Below are 21,060 nucleotides of genomic sequence, written 5' to 3'. Positions count from 1 at the left end.
CACTGTGTGGGTAAAGCTCCAGGTTTCCACCCATAAGTCCACCTCTTTCTCACCTCAAGTGCCTCTACTATTTTTCTTCTACATAAGAAGGTTCCACTGCTATATCCTTCCCCCTACCAAAAAAGATTTAAAAATTACTAGCCTGGAATATCTCTGAGGTTCTTGCTAGCTCTAAACTTTTCATTGCTATAACTTTTTTTTTTAATTAGGAATACAAAGAATAATTGTGGATAATATCATAAAAATCATATTTGGGATCTGAATATTTGGGTTGTGTTCTTCTTAATTTTTCTTACTTTTGGCAAATCACTTAACCCCATCTGAGCTTTAGTTTTCTACTCTTTAAACTAAGGGCACAGAATTCTTGAAATATAGTCTGTATTCTTCAGATTCCTGGGGTACTTTAGAAGTACTTATTGGGGGAGCCAGGACAGATGGGGATCTGGGCTTTTCCACCTTACTTCAACAGTACAATTGTGTTTTTACCTTTTTAGAATTGCAGGTTGAGAAATCATTTTATTTGAAAACAAAATTATTCCATTTCTATGTTTTACACAAAGTTTGAAAACCAGAGTTGCCTGGTTGGCTCAGTGAGTTAAGCATCGACTCTTATTCTCAGCTCAGGTCTTGATCTCAGAGTCCTGAGTTAAAAAGTTTGAAAACCACAAGATTACAAATTTTCTTTTGTTTTTGATTTTAAGTATTTATTTATTTATTTATTTATTTATTTATTTTTTTAAGTATTTATTTATAAAACATAAACTACAAAGAAGACTGCAGTACAGAATTTCTTTTGTTTGTAACATGTTTTTCTTTGCTTAATGAAAGAGGTTTTGGGAGCTCATATATTATCTTTAAGTATATAGTTCAGCTTTCCTCCTTTTTTCCTTTTTCTCCATCTAAGTAAGGATAATAGTAATTTCTGATTATTTTTTCAGTTCTTAATTTTTTTCAATTTATTTTAATTTTTTACATGCCATCATCATTTTTAGCTGTTACAAGTGATAGAAGATAGAGACAAACAGGCAAATATAACCAAACACAGGATGATAGGAATGTGTTTTCTGCTATGGTCTGTAGTTTTAATTTTAATTATGCCAGGAGAAAAATACTTCCTGAGGCAGTAGGAGCTACTGATAAACAATTTTTTTTTTAATTTGACCAGTTTGTGGGAGTCATGCCTCTTTTCATTAACATGATATTATTAATATTAGGATACTTGTTGGCTGTGATTTATGGTATCTTTTCCTATTTTACAGGTTTGTTTAATGCTTTTGATGAAAATCGTGACAATCACATAGATTTTAAGGAGATATCTTGTGGGTTATCAGCCTGTTGTAGGGGACCCCTGGCTGAAAGACAAAAATGTAAGTGTGTTAAACTTTGTCACAAAATTTGCAAACTACACAGAAAGAATTAGCATTCATCTATATAAAATCATCTGTGTATTAAGGCTTGAATTTTTATCACATTGTCAGATTGGTAAATATTAGTCTCATGTTGAGGTTTTCCTGAGGTCAGTTTAAGGATTCACTCATCTCTTCTTTTTTACTGTGGAGTAGTTTGGGATCTTTTTGATTAATAATGGGATTGAATTTCCTGATGAATTTGCAGTTCATGATCAATGAACTATATCACTTACAATATATTTGACAGTGTTAAGCATTTGGAAAATATATTCTGGTAGTCTATAGAGAATTTTGTGTCTTGCATAATATAAAGTACAACTCATTTTCTGTCACTTGTATACATTAATATTTTATTAGCAAGATGAAATTTATGATCAAAACATAATTTTATTAAATACTAAAATGGTCTCTTTAACCTAGCTAAAATGTTATTGTAGCATAATTTACAAGCATAAGTATATTACATTGTTAAATCTTAACCAGATATGAGAAAATGGAGCAGTTTACATTTAATTGGAACCTAATTCTAATGTATTTACTAGGGTCATCATCACTGCCTTTCTAAAATACAGCTTCACAAACATGAAATAGATACTTAATTTTAAAAATTCAGAATTCTTCCCTGATGATATGCCATTACTACAGTCTGACTTTATGGTAGATCATTTGTTCCCATTAAAGTTCTAATATTAAATAAGGAGGCCGAAATTTTGCATCTCATATGAGGTGAATTATCACCTTAAATTTGTTTTTAACTTTTTTTTTTTTTTGTTTTTTTGCTGATGGGCTAACAGAAGGTAACTATAGTGATTTGTTTGATATTCCGTGTAAATGGAATACTTTCAGCACTATAAAAATCAACTTATCAGTTTTAAATATTACAAAGTAATATAAAGGCTTGAATTGCCTCCTCAAAACCTGTGAGATATTGTAATATTTATTGTATAGTAACTCCCCCCCCCCTTTTTTTAATCAGTTTGCAAGGAATTTAAATTTGGATAAAGCAAAGGACTGTAACCCGGGTACTGATTCAGAGAGAGATTTACGAAGAATGCAGGAAGCCCTACAAGTTTAGAGGACTTTAATGACATATTATAGTCTGCTCCAGATGAGAACTTAATCCAAATATACTTGCTTGAGAAACTAATTTTGCTAGGTCAGCATCTAGTAAAAGGCATTGTACTTCAGAATAGAAAAGTAATTTTCCTCCATAAGAGTTTCTTTTCTTTAGTTTGCTTCAAGGTATTTGATGTTGACCGTGATGGAGTTCTCTCCAGGGTTGAACTGAGAGACATGGTGGTTGCACTTTTAGAGGTGTGGAAGGACAACCGCACTGATGATATACCAGTAAGTTCTGATTGTATACATATTGTTGTATGTAAACTTCCAATAGGAAAGTGGAGTGGAGAATTTAAAAAGAGAGAGAAAAGGATTTGTTATTATTTTGAGTTGCTATATTAATGCTACATACTCAAAATATTCATAGCTGAAGGTACAAAATAGGAAAGAGAATGTGTCTTAGAAAATTTAATAAACTGAACTTATTGTGTAAAGAATGAAACTACAGGAAAATTGTCTTAATTTTTTTTAAAGGAAACCTAAAAACTTATTAAGGTAATTTAAAAAAATACTTGGGGCACCTAGGTGGCTTAGTTGGTTGAGCGTCTGACTCTTGATTTCTGTTCAGGTCATGATCCCAGATTCATGGGATCCAACTGAGCATGGAGCCTGCTTCACATTCTCTCTCCCTCTCCCTCCCCCCCCCACCCCCACATGCACACACTTTCTCAAATAAAAAAAAAAAATGTATATTTGACTGATGGTTACTAGAGGGGAGGAGTGTGGGGGAATGGGTTAAATAGATGATGGGGATTAAGGAGGGCACTTGTGGTCATGAGCCCTGGGTGTTGTATGGAAATGTTGAATCACTGTATTGTATACCTGAAATGAATATAACACTGTAAAATAATAATAATATTAAAAAATTTTTAAATAGGGGCGAATGGGTGGCTCGGTCAGTTAGGCGTCCGACTTCCGCTCAGGTCATGATCTCGCGGTCCGTGGGTTTGAGCCCTGCGTCAGGCTCTGTGCTGACCGCTCAGAGCCTGGAGCCTGTTTCAGATTCTGTGTCTCCCTCTCTCTCTGACCCTCCCCTGTTCATGCTCTGTCTCTCTCTGTATCAAAAATTAATAAACGTTAAAAAAAAATTAAATTTTTTAAATAAAAAAATTAACAATACTTGACTAAAATACAGTATTCTGTAGCCATTGAATAATAAAATGTAACTACCCTTTTCTAATTACTCCTTTGGATTTTTTTTTTTTAAGGAATTACATACGGATCTATCTGACATTGTAGAAGGCATATTGAATGCACATGACACCACAAAGGTGAGTCTAGCTAGGGCTAGGATAAATTATATTCTTTTCTGAAAATACCATGTACAATGAATTAGGATATATAGCTTATATACATATTTGAATCCCTTCTGCATCACTTCCACCAAGGGTTTATTTGGACCTACAGTTATAGTACCACGAAGTTGTCTCTAAAGATAGCGCATTCCGTCTTTAAACAGCTCCGTTAAGTGTTTATATATATAAACTTATATTTTACAACTAGATGTTTTATAAAAATTAAATAGACATAGCCCTTGACATCTATGGTTTATAATATTTATTTCTTCCATTTTAATAAGTTATAGTAGGGCTAACCTTATATTGAGCAAAAAAAGTCACACAAAAAAGAATACTTACTGTGTGATTCCATTTATGTGAAGCTCAAAAACAGAGGCAAAACTGATAAATGGTGATAGGTATTAGAATAGTGATTTGGGGAATGCATGGATTAATTGGGAAGGACCATAGGATAGCTGGGATGATAGAAATGATTTTTTATCTCAATTTGGGTGATACATATATTCCTAAACTATTTTTTTCTAATAGTATTAATAATGATGTCTCCTGAATTATTTAATAGCAGCCAGGATAATCATGTAATACTAAGAGTAAGCATATACTTAACAAAGAATAAATTCTTATTTTTTTTTTTTTAGTTTGACAACATTTATTAGTAAGGATATTATAATAGGTTTATTCCTATAGCTTACGTTACTGTAATGTCTTTGTGTCACCGTGTGAAATTGAAAATAATGCACATATGTGAGGCATATTTGAGTTATTTTGAGCCTTTCCCTTCAAATTTTGACATGTACCAAGTACCAGATTGGTAGGATGTAGACTACAGTAGTATTACAGAGGTTTAGATAAAATACGTGACATTAGTTTTTTTTTTTCTTTCTTCAATCATGATTCTAGAGGGAATCATCATAGGCTTATTAACTAATGCTCAGTAACAGAGGTGAGTTTTATAGGGCTTGAGCTTTGGCAGTACAGATAGTCTCCCTTGTTTACCTCTCTCTACCAAAAACTAAGGTATCCACTTCTATTTGATATGTGTAGAAACCTGCAATAATTTCTGTTAGAAAATGCCTCATGTAGAGGTACAATTTTTAATACTTTTTTTTCTGAATAATAAATAGTAGGAATTATTGCTGTCTATTTATGTAAGATGGAGTTTCTACTTCTGGCTCTATTGTAAACTTTAACAAGAAGATAATTTAATTTAGCTGTTCCATTTCCATGTAGCAACAATAATGAAATAGTAACAGTTCAGAATAAAACTTGGACCTTTCAGCCAAACCTATTCGCTGGAGACAGATTATGTCAATATTATGCTTTTTTTTTTTATTAAAAAAAAAGCGTAATACTGGATTTGGATTTAGTATTAACATACTAAATTTGGATTTAATATTAACATACTAAGAAGAAGTTGTATTGTGAAAGCTAATAATCGTAACTGTAGTAATTGAAAATCTTTTCTTACATGTGGCTAGCATATAATGAAAAGAGAACATATCAATATCATTAAATAATAAAAGCAAAAAACATTATTCATCTAAGATTGATAAGTAATTATGTGAACACAAGCAGTAAGAAACATTTGGTTATATTGCCTTTATATGTATATGGAATTTTTTGTACACATTGACACTACAAAAATGCTGCCTTTACTCAACTTATAAATTGTTAAATTAGTTTTGGGAAAATCTTATATAGATACTCATTTTTGATATATCAGAAATTTATTATCAAATTCCTTTAAATGTCTAAGAAGTCTGATAATATTGGTAGATATTTCTAAGAAGGTTTTAGAAAATTGTTAGAATGAAAGGACGTAATCCAGAGTCTGCTTTTTTGCTTTCAAAAATTAGTAAATAGGTGGCGACTTCAGCTCACGTCATGATCTCATAGTTTGTGAGTTCAAGCCCTGCTTCAGAGCCTGGAGCCTGCTTCGGATTCTGTATCTCCCTCTCTCTCTGCCTGTCCCCTGCTCATGCTCTGTCTCTCAGAAAGAGAAAGGCTTTATTCAGAGCCTTTTGTGGTTTTCCCTAGATAACCCTTGAAGCAGAAGATAATGTGAATTATTTCCCAGGTTATTGGAGGATAAAGCTTGTTGATGATAAATTATCCTCATTACCATTGACTGCTTTGAGAGAGTTTTGTTGCTTTTAAACTTATCCTAGCTGGTCTAGTTTTCAGATGAACATGCAGCATCTACTTTAAGTTATTTGTTTGCTTTAAAATAAAAATGACCAATATACGTTTAATAAATCAGATTTTACTCAAATTCAGTAAAAATGAGGACATTCTTTACATGAGATCTTTTTAAACATTGTTTCTCTTTCAGATGGGTCATCTTACTCTGGAAGACTACCAGATTTGGAGCGTGAAAAATGTTCTTGCCAATGAGTTTTTGAATCTCCTTTTCCAGGTAGGTTTGAAGTAAATGACAGGTACAGAGAGTAATAGTACCAGTAGTTCTACATCTGTTTCATTGTGTAGTAATAACTGCAACTCAGCTACAAAACCGCATATTATAAAAAGAACTGTAGGGGCGCCTGGAGGTCTCACTTGGTGAAGCATCCGACTCTTGATATCTGCTCAGGTCCTGATCTCATGGTTCGTGAGTTTGAGCCCTGAGGCTGCACTGTTAGTACAGAGCCTGCTTGGTATTCTCCCTATCTCTCCCTTTCTCTCTGCTCCTCCCCCACTTGTGCACTCTCACACGCGTGCTCTCTCTCTCTGAAAATAAATAAATAAACATTTAAAAAAAATTATTTAGGGGCGCCTGGGTGGCTCAGTGGGTTAGCGTCTGACTTCGGCTCAGGTCACGATCTCATGGTCCATGAGTTCGAGCCCTGCGTCGGGCTCTGTGCTGACAGCTCAGAGCCTGGAGCCCATTTCAGATTCTGTGTCTCCCTCTCTCTCTGCCCCTCCCCTGTTCATGCTCTGTCTCTCTCTGTCTCAAAAATAAATAAACATTAAAAAAAAAAATTAAAAAAAATTATTCAAAAAAACTACATTATCCTGTATACACCTGAAAGATGCTAAGACAGAGGGTGAGAGCCCACCGAAGCATTTCAAAATCATGGGAGATAGAAAAGTAGAATATAGCTGATTATGTATATTTATCTTATAACTCATGATAGACCAGCATGTTAGATGCATAGATAATAATTTAGATTGCAAAAGCCATCATAATTTCTTATTTTTCTTCACTGTTGTCTTTTTTAAAGGTCCTTCCTAATAAGTGAGGCAGTGTGAACAGAAAGATGAATCATAAGTAGGCAGTGTAGAATTTTCAATGTACACAGTCTCTCCAGTTAGGAGATTATCTTGGCTGCAAGGCTGTTTCTAAATTTTTTAAAAAATTCTTTAGAAGAAACAAGAAAGATTGAAGAAGGAGGAGAGAAAAGGTGCCAGGAATGAATATTAAGTCATAAGGCTTGCCAGATTTCAACTATTTTCCTAGTTATAGTTCTTCTCTTGCTCCAATTAAAAACAATAATTTATGGTTTCCATTTTTTTATAATTTTTCACAAATATTTACGTTGACTTAATAGTGATATTTTAGATTCCTCTTTTTTTTTTTTTTAAGTTTATTTATTTTGAGAGAGGATATGAGCGAGCAGAGGAGGGGCAGAGAGAGAGGGAGAGAATCCCAGGCAGGCTTGACACTGTCAGTATAGAGCCTGATACAGGGCTCGATTTCATGAACTGCAAGATCATGACCAGCCAAAATCGAGACAGATGCTTAACCAACTGAGCCACCCAGGTGCCCCTATTTTAGATTCCTCATTTTATTTTTCTTTCCTTATACCCCTGTGAAGGTCAGAAGTTTGTTATGTTTATATCTATCATGTTCTTCTGTTTTATGTAAAGAATAAGCATGGCTATGCTAGAATAAATGGAAACTGGTCTCTTCCCGATAGCTAATGACTAATTACACACACACACACACACACACACACACACACACACACACGTGCATATACATACACATACATATACGTATATATACACATATACATACACACACGTGTATATATATATATACACACGCGTGTGTGTGTGTATACATACACACACAATCTGATAAGCCTATAATATCCATTTATATCAATCAGTTGTTCCACATCAGTTACAATTTTCAGCAGGGATTTTAACTTGATGGCTTTATAAAATATAAACATACAAAAATAATATTAGTCACTACTCCAAACAGAAATGACTTGGTAATATGAAAATTGGTAATATGAAAATTGATCAACTATTTTTATCTCATTTAAAATAATATCCATATTACTTTATCTCATAACTTTTAGATCACTTAGGCTTATGCCTATATCATCTTGTAGCTATTGCATAGCATAACGTTTTGATTCTTTTGTATTGTCTTTACTATTTCCTCATTCTTTTTTTTTTTTCTCATTCTTATCAAGAACTTGGAGTGGCACTATTTTTCTGACTCTAATTTATAAATAACCAAATGCTTGAGATTTGCCTTTGTGTATGTGTGTTTCTAACATTATATTATGAAGAGCTAAAAGGTTTTTCACATGAATACTTATCACCTACATTTTAACATTATATTTTACTGTATTTATTTCATATTCAATATGCTTTTAAAACTATATGTTCACTTAGTATATGAGTAAGAAGACTGTTATGCTAAGTTATATTATGCTATGCTAAGCTTTAATTGTTATCTGTGTCTTAAAATTGGTAGAGTTAGTTGGTAAGTCTAGTGATAAAAGCTTGAATTATACTCTTACTTTATTTGCCAAGATCCCTCTTGGCAGAGTGTTTTAGGTATTTAAGTGTAACATATATAAGTGTTAACAAAATTGGAAAACCATCCCTGTGGTAATATCTTTATTTTCAGTACTTCTTCATAAACTCAGTGGCCAATATTTTGAAGTATTCTAAACATAATCGGGGTGTTCTGTCTTGTGCATTATCAAAAAGTATCAAATTTTAAAGAGTGTGGTAGGCAGAATAATGCCCACCACAACCACCACGTTATCCATGCCCTAATCCCTAGAACCTGTGCATATGTTATCTTACATGGTAAAAGGGACTTTGTAGATGTATTGGACTAAGGACTCTGAGATAGGGAGATTAGCCTAGCAGATGGGTCTAATTCAAATGAGTCCTTAAAAGTAGAGGACCTTTTCCAGCTGTGGTCAGAGGGAGGGAGGGAGGGAAAGGAAGAAAGAGAGAGAGAGAGATGACGTTGGAGGAAAAGTTAGAGATGCAAACTTGTTGGCTTTGAGATAGAGGAAGGGGCCATGAACAAAGTAATGTGGGTGAACTCTAGAACTGGAAAAGGCAAAGAAGTGTGTTCTTTTCATCTCCAGAAAGGAATGCAGCTCTGCTGACACCTTGATTTTTGAATTAGTGAGACCCGTGTCTAGCTTTTGACCTACAGAACCATAAGATAATAAAGTTACTTTGTGTTAAGATGCTGAATTTGTGATAATTTGTTATAGAAGCAATAAAAAAAAAACCAATGCAGAGGGAGATAATCCATATTTATGGATTGGAAGGCTCAGCATCTTGAAGATGTCAGTGTCAGTTCCCTTTAAACTGGTTTGTAGACATTCAGTACAATCCCAATTAAAAGCACTGCCATTCTTCTCAGAGCTAGAACAAACAATCCTAAAATTTGTATGGAACCACAGAAGACCCCAAATAGCCAAAGTAATATTGAAAAAGAAAACCAAAGGGGCAGAAGGGATCACAATCCCAGACTTTAGCCTCTACTGCAAAGCTATAATCAAGACAGTATGGTATGGCACAAAAATAGATACATAGACCAATGGAATAGAATAGAGACCCCAGAATTGGACCCACAAATTTATGGCCAACTAATCTTTGACATAGCAGGAAAGAACATCCAATGGAAAAAAAGATAGTCTCTTTAGCAAATGGTGCTGGGAGAACTGGACAGCAACATGCAGAAGAATGAAACTAGACCACTTTTTTACGCCATACACAAAAATAAACCCAAAATGGATGAAAGACCTAAATGTGAGACAGGAAACCATCAAAATCTTCGAGGAGAAAGCAGGCAACAACCTCTTTGACCTCAGCCGCAGCAGTTTCTTGCTCGACACATCTCCAAAGGCAAGGGAATTAAAAGCAAAAATGAGCTATTGGGACCTCATGAAGATAAAAAGCTTCTGCACTGCAAAGTAAACAATCAACAAAACTAAAAGGCAACCGATGGAATGGAAAAAGATATATGCAAATGACTTATCAGATAAAGGGTTAGTATCCAAAATCTATGAAGAACTCATCAAACTCCACACCCGAGAAACAAATAATCCGGTGAAGAAATGGGCAGAAGACACGAATAGACACTTTTCCAAAGAAGACATCCAGATGGCCAACAGACACATATGAAAAGATGCTCAATGTCACTTAATCATCAGGGAAATACAAATCAAAACCACAATAAGATACCACTTTACACCAGTCAGAGTGGCTAAAATTAAAACTCAGGAAACAACAGATGCTGGCGAGGATGTGGAGAAATGGGAACCATCTTACACTGTTGGTGGGAATGCAGACTGGTGCAGCCGTCTGGAAAACAGTGTGGAGGGTCCTCAAAAAATTAAAAATAGAACTACCCCATGACCCAGCAATAGCACTACTAGGAATTTATCCAAAGGATACAGGAGTGCTGATTCACAGGGGTACATATACCCCAATGTTTATAGCAGCACTCTCAACAATAGCCAAATTATGGAAAGACCCTAAATGTCCATCAACTGATGAATGGATAAAGAAGATGTGGTTTATATTTACAATGGAATACTACTTGGCATTGAGAAAGAATGAAATCATGCCATTTGTAGCAACATGGATGGAACTGGAAGGTATTATGCTAAGTGAAATAAGTCAGAGAAAGACAGATACCATATGTTTTGACTCATGTGGATCTTGAGAAACTTAACAGAAGATTATGGGGGAAGGGAAAGGGAAAAAATTAGTTATAAACAGAGAGGGAGGGAGGCAAATCATAAGAGACTCTTAAATACAGAGAACAAACAGGATTGATGGGCTTGGGGGAGAGGGGAAAATGGGTGATGGTCATTAAGAAGGGCACTTGTTGGGATGAGCACTGGTTGTTCTATGTAAGCGATGAACCACAGGAATCTATCCCCAAAACCAAGAGCACACTTTTACACACTGTATGTTAGCCATTTGACAATAAATTATATTTAAAAATACATAAATACATACATACATACATACATACATACATACATAAATTGGTTTGTAGATGTGGCGCATTCACAATCAAAATGCCAAAAAGCTTATTGTTGTCATTGTTTTTGTGGAACTGGACAAGCTGATTCTAAGTACATACAGAAGTGGAAAAGGCCAAATGTAACCAAGATAATGTAAAGAACGATGTTAGAGGACTTACATTACCAGATATTAGGACTTAGTATAAAACAGTAGTATTAAGACGATGTGATACCTGCGTGAAGGTAGACAAATAGACCGGTAGAACACTATTGAGAGTTTTTAAACAGACCTACATGTATGTGATCACCTGACTTATAACAAAGAAGACTTTGCATTGCATATGGGAAGGGGTGATCTTTTCAATAAATGGTGTACTGGGTCAATTGGTATCTCTGTGGGGAAAAATGCATTATTATTCTTCCTTCTTACCCATATATCAAGATTAATCCAAGTGGGATTATAAATCTAATAAGTTTGAAAAGTAAAGATAAAGCATCTAGAAAATAATTTGCAAGAATATTTTAATGCCTTTGAGGTGGCAAAGACTTCTTAGGACACAGAAAGCATTAACCACAAAGCAAAAGTTTCTAAGTTGGACTTCAGTAAAATTAAGAATTTTTTTAGGGGCACCTGGGTGGCTAAGTCGATTAAGTGTCTCCATTCGGCTCAGGTCATGAACTCACAGTTAGTTTGAGCCCACATTGGGCTCTCTGCTGTCCGCACAGAGCCTCCTTCAGATTCTGTGTTGTTGTCCCCCCCCCCCCACCCCCTGCGCTGCACCTACCCCACTCATGCTCACTCTGTCTCTGTCTCTCAAAACTAAATAAACAAATTATGTAAAGAGCCTAAATGTCCATCAACTGATGAATGGAAAAAGAAATTGTGGTTTATATACACAATGGAGTACTATGTGGCAATGAGAAAGAATGAAATATGGCCCTTTGTAGCAATGTGGGTGGAACTGGAGAGTGTTATGCTAAGTGAAATAAGCCATACAGAGAAAGACAGATACCATATGTGTTCACTCTTATGTGGATCCTGAGAAACTTAACAGGAACCCATGGGGGAGGGGAAGGAAAAAAAAAAGAGGTTAGAGTGGGAGAAAGCCAAAGCTTTCTCTTAAAAACTGAGAACAAACTGAGGGCTGATGGGGGGTGGGAGGGAGGGGAGGGTGGGTGATAGGTATTGAGGAGGGCACCTGTTGGGATGAGCACTGGGTATTGCATGGAAACCAATTTGACAATAAATTTCATATATTAAAAAAAATAAAAATAAAATATCTACAAAAAAAACCCAAAACAAAACAAAAAACTAAATAAACAAGTCATTTTTTTTTTTTTTTTAGTGAGGAGCTACCATTTAAAAAGTGAAAAGATAAGTTATGCAGTGGGAGAAGATGTTTGTGAAACCTGCATCTGACAAGACTTGTATCTAGGGCATACAAAGAATAAAAATCAATGAGAAAAAGGCAAAACTTCAATATAAAAATGTGAAAAACTGAAGAGATGCTTCACAAAACAGAATGTCCCAGTAGTTAATAAATGAAAAGGAGCTCCTTAGTCATCATGGACATACATATTAAAACCACATGTGAAATTCAGTAGACATACCCCAGAATGGTTAGTTTTTAAATGATATAAAGTATTGGTGAGGATAACAAGCACCTGGAACTCTCATATATTGCCAATAGGATGTAATTTGTACAATTTGTAATAATTGTAAATTATTACAAACACATTGGAAATTGTTTGGCAGTATTTATAAAAGTTGAACATATATTTACCTGGTGACCCGTAAAGTCTACTCATATGTAAAACCTACAGAAACTGGTGTTATCTGGGCACCAAAAGACCTACAAGTAAGTTCTTAAAATCACTATTTGTTGTAGCCCAAAAAACCCCAGAAAATGACCCAAATACTTATTAATAAATAAAACATAGGAAGTAAATTGTGGCATGTGCATACAGTGGTATACTTTAAAGCACTGGAAAATAAGTCTAATATTGCTACACCCAACAACATGGATGAATCTTACATAAACTTGAGCTGAAAACACTAAACCAAAAAGTTCAAAAGCATGCAAAACCTATTCTATGGTGATAGTATTCAGGATAGTGGATACATCAGAGAGGTGCAGTGGTGTCTGGGAAGGAACCCAAAGTGGGCTTTGGGTGAGATAGCAGTTGTTTTTTTTACTGGGTTTCATAGATACTACTTTGTGAAAAGTCGTTGAACTGTACACTTAAGATTTGTTCACTTGTAAGCATGTGTATTTCCATTTTCTATAAGTTTGCTTAGAAAAATAGGTTTCAAAAGTTCAAATATCTGTCAATATGAGAATGGATAAAACAGTGGTGTGTTCAAACAATGGAATACTACTTAGTAATGACAATGAACTACTTACTCCTAAATAGATAAATCTCAAAAACCCAATTTGTGGATTTTGTTGTAACGTAAATGTCACCTCAAAAGGTAAAACTGTAAACAGATCTTGAACTCTCTGGTTAATGTTAGCCATGCTGATGTATTTATAAAGAGCTGTACTACTGTCTGTAATTTACTTTGAAATGCATCCAAAAATTAAGGATGGATGAATTAATGGATAGATGCAAGTATAATAAAACATTTATGTTAGAATCTAGATAATGGGTATGACATGTTCAGTGTTAAATTCTTTAAACTTTTCTGTGTTTTTGAAATTTTTCATGAGAAAATATTGAAAAATTACATCTGTTGATGATATTTAGAGAAGCCACATAGAGGAAATGAGCCCTAAAAAGCATATTTTTAAAAAGCTTATTTAGCATTAGTGGCAATAATTTTTCTCTTTGAACTGATTAAACTGAAATGCTACCCATATTTTTTGTCTCCTATATCCTCTGCATCTCCCCTCGCCTTTCTCCTTGAGTGCCATGATTTGCTCTTCAGATTTCAGGAAAGAAAATAATATTCCCTGTGTGAGATATCTTAAAATACATAGTATTAATGAAATGTTCTGGTAAATAGTTCTTTTCTTCTGTCTCTGTCTCTATCTCCGTTTTCTCCCTCCCTTCCTTTCTTTCCTGTCTCACACAGAGATTTAGAAGTTGGCCTCTATTGAAATAGTTTGTTTAGAAAACGAACAAACAGCTCAAGTTTAAAGTTCAAACATTGATAATTCATCAGTTGAAAGCTATTGCTAATTCAGATTCCCATCCACAAAATGGAACTCACGCAGAGCATGTGAAATTTTATACAGTCCAGTCATTGGCACCAGTGAAGTTTGATTTACCACTTTTTTCTCTAGGTATGTCACATAGTTCTGGGGTTAAGACCAGCTACTCCTGAAGAAGAAGGACAAATTATTAGGTAAGTTTATAGTTTCAATCAGTGTACTTTTCATTATATAGTTGAAATTTCCGACACTTGAAATATATTGTTATTAAGTAACATGTCCCATTTTAATATAATCATTATAGTGACACCTTGTTTCTCCTAATTAGTTTCATATTGAAATATTTTTGTTAAAATAATTTCCTAACCAAGGGATTGGATTAATTTAGAAATCATATTCTCTTTAGCTTTAAAATTGCACCAAGTACTGAATTTAATTTTTTGAAATAAGAAAGACGTCTTAGGGACACCTGGGTGGCTCAGACGTTAAGCGTCCTTTTGGTTTCAGCTCAGGTCATGATCTCACGGTTCATGAGATTGAGCCCCATGTCGGGCTCTGTGCTGATAGTCCTGAGCCTGCCTGGGATTCTCTCCCTCTCTCTTTCTCTGCCCCTCCTCTGCTCACATGTGCATGCTGTCTCTCCCAAAATAAAAAAAAAAAAAACTTTAAAAAAAAAGATATTTTATAAGATGAAAGGTTGCAATTTTTCCTTACTACAAAATAGTTCATGTTTATTGTAAAAAGGTTTTTATAAAGTAAAGCTAAATAAAAAGAAGCAAAAAAAAGCCCATCATCTCTGTATTTATAGGTAATTGCTGTTGACATTTTTTCAATTGTATTGAGGTGTAATATCTAAAATTGTAAAATATTTAAAGTGTACAATTTGATTTGATATGGGTACAGATTGTGAAAGGATTCCAACCATCAAGTTAACATATCCATCACTATTCCCTCACATAGTTCCTTTTTTTAAATTTATTGTTTTAATTTACATCCAAGTTAGCATATAGTACAACAGTTATTTCAGGAGTAGATTCCTTAATGCCCCTTAACCATTTAACCACCCCCCCCCAATCCCTCCAGTAACCTTCTGTTTGTTCTCCATTTTTAAGAGTCTCTTATGTTTGTCCCCCTCCCTGTTTTTATATTATTTTTACTTCCCTTCCCTTATGTTCACCTGTTTTGTATCTTAAAGTCCTCATATGAGTGAAGTCATATGATCTTTGCCTTTCTCTAATTTTGCCAATTCCATCCACATAATTGCAAATGGCAAGATTTCATTCTTTTTGATTACCAAGTAATACTCCATTGTATATATATACACCACACCTTTATCCATTCATCCATCGATGGACATTTGGGCTCTTTCCATACTTTGGCTATTGTTGATAGTGCTGCTATAAACATTGGGGTGTATGTGCCCCTTCGAAACAGCATATCTGTATCCCTTGGATAAATACCTAGTAGTGCAATTTCTGGGTCGTAGGGTAGTGCTATTTTAATTTTTGGAGGGATCTCCATACTGTTTTCCAGAGTGGCTACACCAGTTTGCATTCCCACCAGCAGTGCAAAAGAGATCCTCTTTCTCCGCATCCTTGCCAACATCTGTTGTTGCCTGAGTTGTTAATGTTAGCCATTCTGACAGGTGTCAGGTGGTATCTCATTGTGGTTTTGATTTGTATTTCCCTGATGATGAGTGATATTGAGCATTTTTTCATTTGTTGGTATGCCATGTGGATGTCTTCTTTAGAGAAGTGCCTATGTATGTCTTTTGCCCATTTCTTCACTGGATTATTTGTTTCTGGGTGTTGAGTTTGATAAGTTCTTTATAGATTTTGGATCCTTTTTTTTTTTTTTAATTGTAAGAATATTTAAGGTCTACTCTCTTAGCAGATTTCAGTTATACACTACAGTGTTATCAACTGTAGTCACCATATTATACGTCACATCTTCAAACTTTATTTATCTTATAAAAGTTTGTACCCTTTTATCAGCCTGTCTGTATTCTCCCAACCTCTAGCAACTGCTCTTCTACTCTCTGTTTCTGAATTCAACTCTTTTTTTTTTAAGATTCTGCATATAAGTGATATACCATGCAATATTTGTCTGTCTTTGCCTGCCTTATTTCACTTAGTGTAATGCCTTCCAGACTCATGCATTTTGTTGTAAATGACAGGATTTCCTCTTAAGACTGGATAATATTCCATCATACACATATATATATATATATGTATGTGTATATATATACACCACATTTTTTTCTATCATACATATACATATATATATATACACACACACACACACCACATTTTGTTTATCCATTCATTCATTATTGTACACATAGGTTGTTAGCACACCTTGGCTTTTGTGAATAATGCTGCAATGAATATGGAAGTAAAGCTATCATCTTCAAGATCATGATTTTGTTTCCTTTGGTTTTATACACGGAAGTAGGATTGCTGGATCATATGGTAGTTCTTTTTTTGATTTCATGTGAAACCTAGTTTTTATAGTGACTATTCCAGTTTATATTCCCATCAACAGTGTATAAGGATTCTTTTTTTCTCCGCATCTGTGAATGGATATTCTTTCTGGTCTTTTTGATAATAGCCATCCTAACAGGCATGCAGTAGTACCTCATTGTGGTTTTGAGTTGTATTTCCCTGATAATTAGTGGTGTTGAGTACCTTTTCATGTAGCTTTTGGCCATTTGTATGTCTTTTTTAGAAAAACATCTATTCAGGTTCTTTCCCATTTTAAATTGAATTATTATTATCTTTTTACTATTAAGTGGTAATGAATTTCATATATATATATGTGTGTGTATATATATATATATATATATATTTTTTTTTTTTTTTTTTTGGATATAAGCCCTTATTGGATCTGTGGTTTGCAAATATTTCCTTCCACTGCATAGATTGCCTTTTCATTTTGTTAATGGTTGCACTATTGACACTTTTATGTTCATATACCCACATATGTATGCCTCTGATGGGATTTGTAAATGTTTTTTTAAAAATGAGAATATTTCATGATGCCTGCGTGGCTCGGTCAGTTAAGTGTCTGACTTCAGTTCAGGTCATGATCTCAGGTCATCTGTGAGTTCAAGCCCCATGTCAGGCTCTGTGCTGATAGCTCAGAGCCTGGAGCCTCCTTTGGATTCTGTGTCTTCCTCTCTCTGCCTCTAGCCCACTCACACTCTGTCTCTCTGTCTCTCAAAAGTAAATAAACATTTAAAAGAAAGAAAGGGGGACACCTGGGTGGCTCAGTCGGTTAAGCATCCAACTTTGGCCCAGGTCATGATCTCTCAGTTCGTGGGTTTGAGCCCTGTATTGGGCTCTGTGCTGATGGCTCAGAGCCTGGAACCTGCTTTGGATTCTGTGTCTCCCTCTCTCTCTGCTCACACTCTCTCTCTTCTTCAAAAATAAACATTAAAAAAATTTTTTTTAAATAAAAGCAAAGAAGGAAGGATATTTCAAAACACTCTTTTATTTTTGGCCTCCATTTTCACTGCAGATTACATCAAATGACACTTTTACATATCAATAAAAGCCTTTTATAATTTAAATGACTGGCTAGTAGGCCCCATTCATCACCTATTTTTTAATCTCTATTTTTCTTTAATATAATTTAGTAATTTAGTAATAAATTCTGTATGCCTTTGGTTAGGTATTTATTTAGGCAATATTACTTGAGGTGAAATATCTAGGTTAATAGGCCTGCACATTTTTATGGCTATAATTCAATTTTAATATATCAAGTATCTTTCATTGCTTTAGTGTTACTACTTTTGTGTAGGAAGTTTCAGAAACAAGACTGAATCACTATTAAACTTGGCTTTTAGAATAAATTCAATATATAGTTTGTCACTTACTCTTGAAACTAGTGTGTATGCAAATTTTTCAGTAGTTTCTTCTGGTGTATGACTGCTTGATAAGAGAGTATACTGAATAGAGTTGTTTGGAATACCTGAGGACCGGAAGGATTATGTAGTTAACATTTAAAGAGAAATGCCAATTGAGATTCAGATTAATTTAAGTAGCAAATATACTTTCCATCTTTGTAAAATAGATTCTTTTAGGGGCACTTGGGTGGCTCAGTCACTTAAGTGTCTGACTCTTGATTTCAGCTCAGGTGATGACCTCAGAGTTCATGGGTTTGAGTCCTGCATCGGGCTGTGTGCTGAGAGCATGGAGCCTGCTTCAGATTTTCTCTCTCCCCACCTCTCTCTGCCCATCCCCTGCTCGCTCTCTTAAAATAAATGAACTTAACAAAAACTGGATTCTTTTAAAAAATGGTTATTTTTTTTTTAATTTTTTTTTAACGTTTATTTATTTTTGAGACAGAGAGAGACAGAGCATGAACGGGGGAGGGGCAGAGAGAGGGAGACACAGAATCGGAAACAGGCTCCAGGCTCTGAGCCATCAGCCCAGAGCCCGATGCGGGGCTCGAACTCACGGACCGCGAGATCGTGACCTGAGCTGAAGTCGGACGCTTAACCGACTGAGCCACCCAGGCGCCCCCAAAAAATGGTTATTTTTTTAAAGAATTTTTAGCTGTATCCATTTTGAAAATGTTTTCATAAAAACTCTAGTCTCATGTAGTCATTTTAATTTTCATGCTCAGAAAACTCATTCTTATTTACTCATCTTGTATTCAGATGTTGACAGTGTTGTCTTGATTTTTTCTGATTTTTAACTGTCATAAAATAAAATTTTAAAGTACATTTAGTGTACAAATGAGATATGGTAAAGAAATACTGAAAGGCTTTTATGTAGCTGCAGTAGCTTTTTCTTACAGTATTGTAATCTAATTTCATCACATGCTAATATCTTCTGATGTCAGTATGACTTAGTATACATATTAAGAATGCTGTCTAGATAAGCACCAGGTGATGTATGGAATTGTTGAATCAGTATATTGTACACCTGAAACTAACATTGTATGTTAGCTAACTGGAATTAAAATAAAAACTTAAAAAAATGCTGTATAACCTGTATATACATTTCTTGGCTTAATTATTTTGCAAATGCTTATAGCATCCCTATTTTAAAATATAATACTGGTAAAATCTCATGTTTTTATAGAACTTTGTTCTTTACACAGTAGTTCCATTTGCATTATTTCACCTATTCCTTAGAATAACTGCTTTAACTTGTTGGGATGAGCACTGGGTGTTGTACAGAAACCATTTTGACAATAAATTATATTAAAAAAAAGAATAACTGCTTTAAATTAGTATCACCATCCCATTTTATAGAGGAGGAAACTGAGAACACAAAAGTTGAGGAACTTATTACCAAAAATTGCATGGAAGTGGCAGGATCAAGTCAATGACTTTTTTCATTGAAAACACAAATAATCTGCCTCTGTATTCCTTATTTTTACTAAATCTGAATTTTAAATTCTAGATTCCAAAGTGGTTCATTTCATTTTTGACTTTTGAGTTTTGTGTTATTTTGCCTGCATTTTTACTCCTAGAAATTCATTTGAATTTGTCGGATGATTTTTAAAGTATGAATCGGGTTGGTATATATGCAATGAGATGAAAGAAATATTTCTCTCTAACTTAAAGAATCAGTAATTTATATCAAAATTAGTATTTCTGCAATGGCTGAGTGAAGATGTCAGCAAATCCTCCCTGAAAAGCAACTGGACAAAATAGAACATTGTACAAAATTGTCAGCCAGCTATTTTAGGACTTTGGAAATGGACCAAAGCTATTCGACAGTTGGGAAGCATTTATTCAAGAAAAACCACTAAACCTTGGTAAGGATAATGGGAATCTGTGGTAATTTTACTTGGGGCTGTTCCCATTCCTTCCTACCCAACATGATAGTTTTACCAAGGCAGAGATGACAAGGCTGACTTAATTTGGAAGGACAGGCATGAATGCCTGCCCAAGAAAATTGTGCATATACACAATATTTATATTTGTGTGTGTGTATATATATAAATAAGTAATATATATATATATATATATATATATATATATATATATATATATATATAGTATATATTTATATGACAGTCATGTTGGCAAACAATCAGGGAACATCATTAGCTTGGGGTTGAGATACTGATTAAGGAAAACACCAGACTGACAGGCCAGTCAAAATTTTAACCAAGAGATCCAGGGAACAAGATGACTGTAATGAGTATTGATATATTTCACCATATCACAAATGATCTGGAAGCCTGCTCATATACAAGGCTAGGCCCAAGCTCAGCAGAAACCAAGGAGGACTGTAGCTATCTATTCATTCCTGATTGAATGTGAGACCTTGCACATGCAAAAAGTAAAAACCAAGGAAGTTCGTTATCTGCCTGAACTTCACATCATTTTTCAAACTGCAAACTCTTCCATCAAGAAAAAGTGTAAGTATTACTGGCTCAAGATGTTTCACAATAGCCCCTCACCAGTTATTGTCTGATCAGTAAATTATGCTGTTCCCAAGGAAGCCAAACTTAAATGTAAAAAATAATAAAACTGAGCTGCCTCACACTGCAGGGGAAACAGACTCTAGAATTAGTCCAGGAAGTCACAAGGCAAAACACACAGGTGGTATCAGAATCCAGAGTTGGTGAAACATATTATCAAATATGTCCAGTTCTCAATAACAGAAGATCATGAAACATACAAAAAATAGAAAACGTGACCCATATACCATGGTGGTGGTGGTGACAACACTAGATAATAGAAACTGTCACTGAAGTAGCCTCAGATGTTTGACTTAGGACACAAAGATTTCACAGCAGTTGTTATAAATGTTTTCAGTGCTAAAGGAAGCTTTGTTTAAAGATTTAAAGGAAAATATAATGACAATAACTA

The 21,060-nt window shown here is 34.5% G+C and overlaps 1 protein-coding gene across 1 annotated transcript in view; it reads left to right on the top strand.

Annotated features, from left to right (window-relative positions):
* The window catches only part of USP32 (ubiquitin specific peptidase 32), a 241,238-nt gene that overhangs the window by 151,525 nt on the left and 68,653 nt on the right, over positions 1 to 21,060 (top strand). The window contains 5 exon segments of the mRNA XM_030294593.1: positions 1,260 to 1,367; positions 2,641 to 2,756; positions 3,737 to 3,799; positions 6,159 to 6,242; positions 14,358 to 14,419. Coding sequence (XP_030150453.1) covers positions 1,260 to 1,367; positions 2,641 to 2,756; positions 3,737 to 3,799; positions 6,159 to 6,242; positions 14,358 to 14,419 — 433 coding nt within the window.

This window comes from Lynx canadensis, chromosome E1 (assembly GCF_007474595.2).
Source record: "Lynx canadensis isolate LIC74 chromosome E1, mLynCan4.pri.v2, whole genome shotgun sequence".
Classification (NCBI taxonomy): Eukaryota; Metazoa; Chordata; class Mammalia; order Carnivora; family Felidae; genus Lynx; species Lynx canadensis.
Note: the sequence above shows the minus strand (reverse complement) of the source record. Positions and strands in the feature narration are given on the sequence as shown.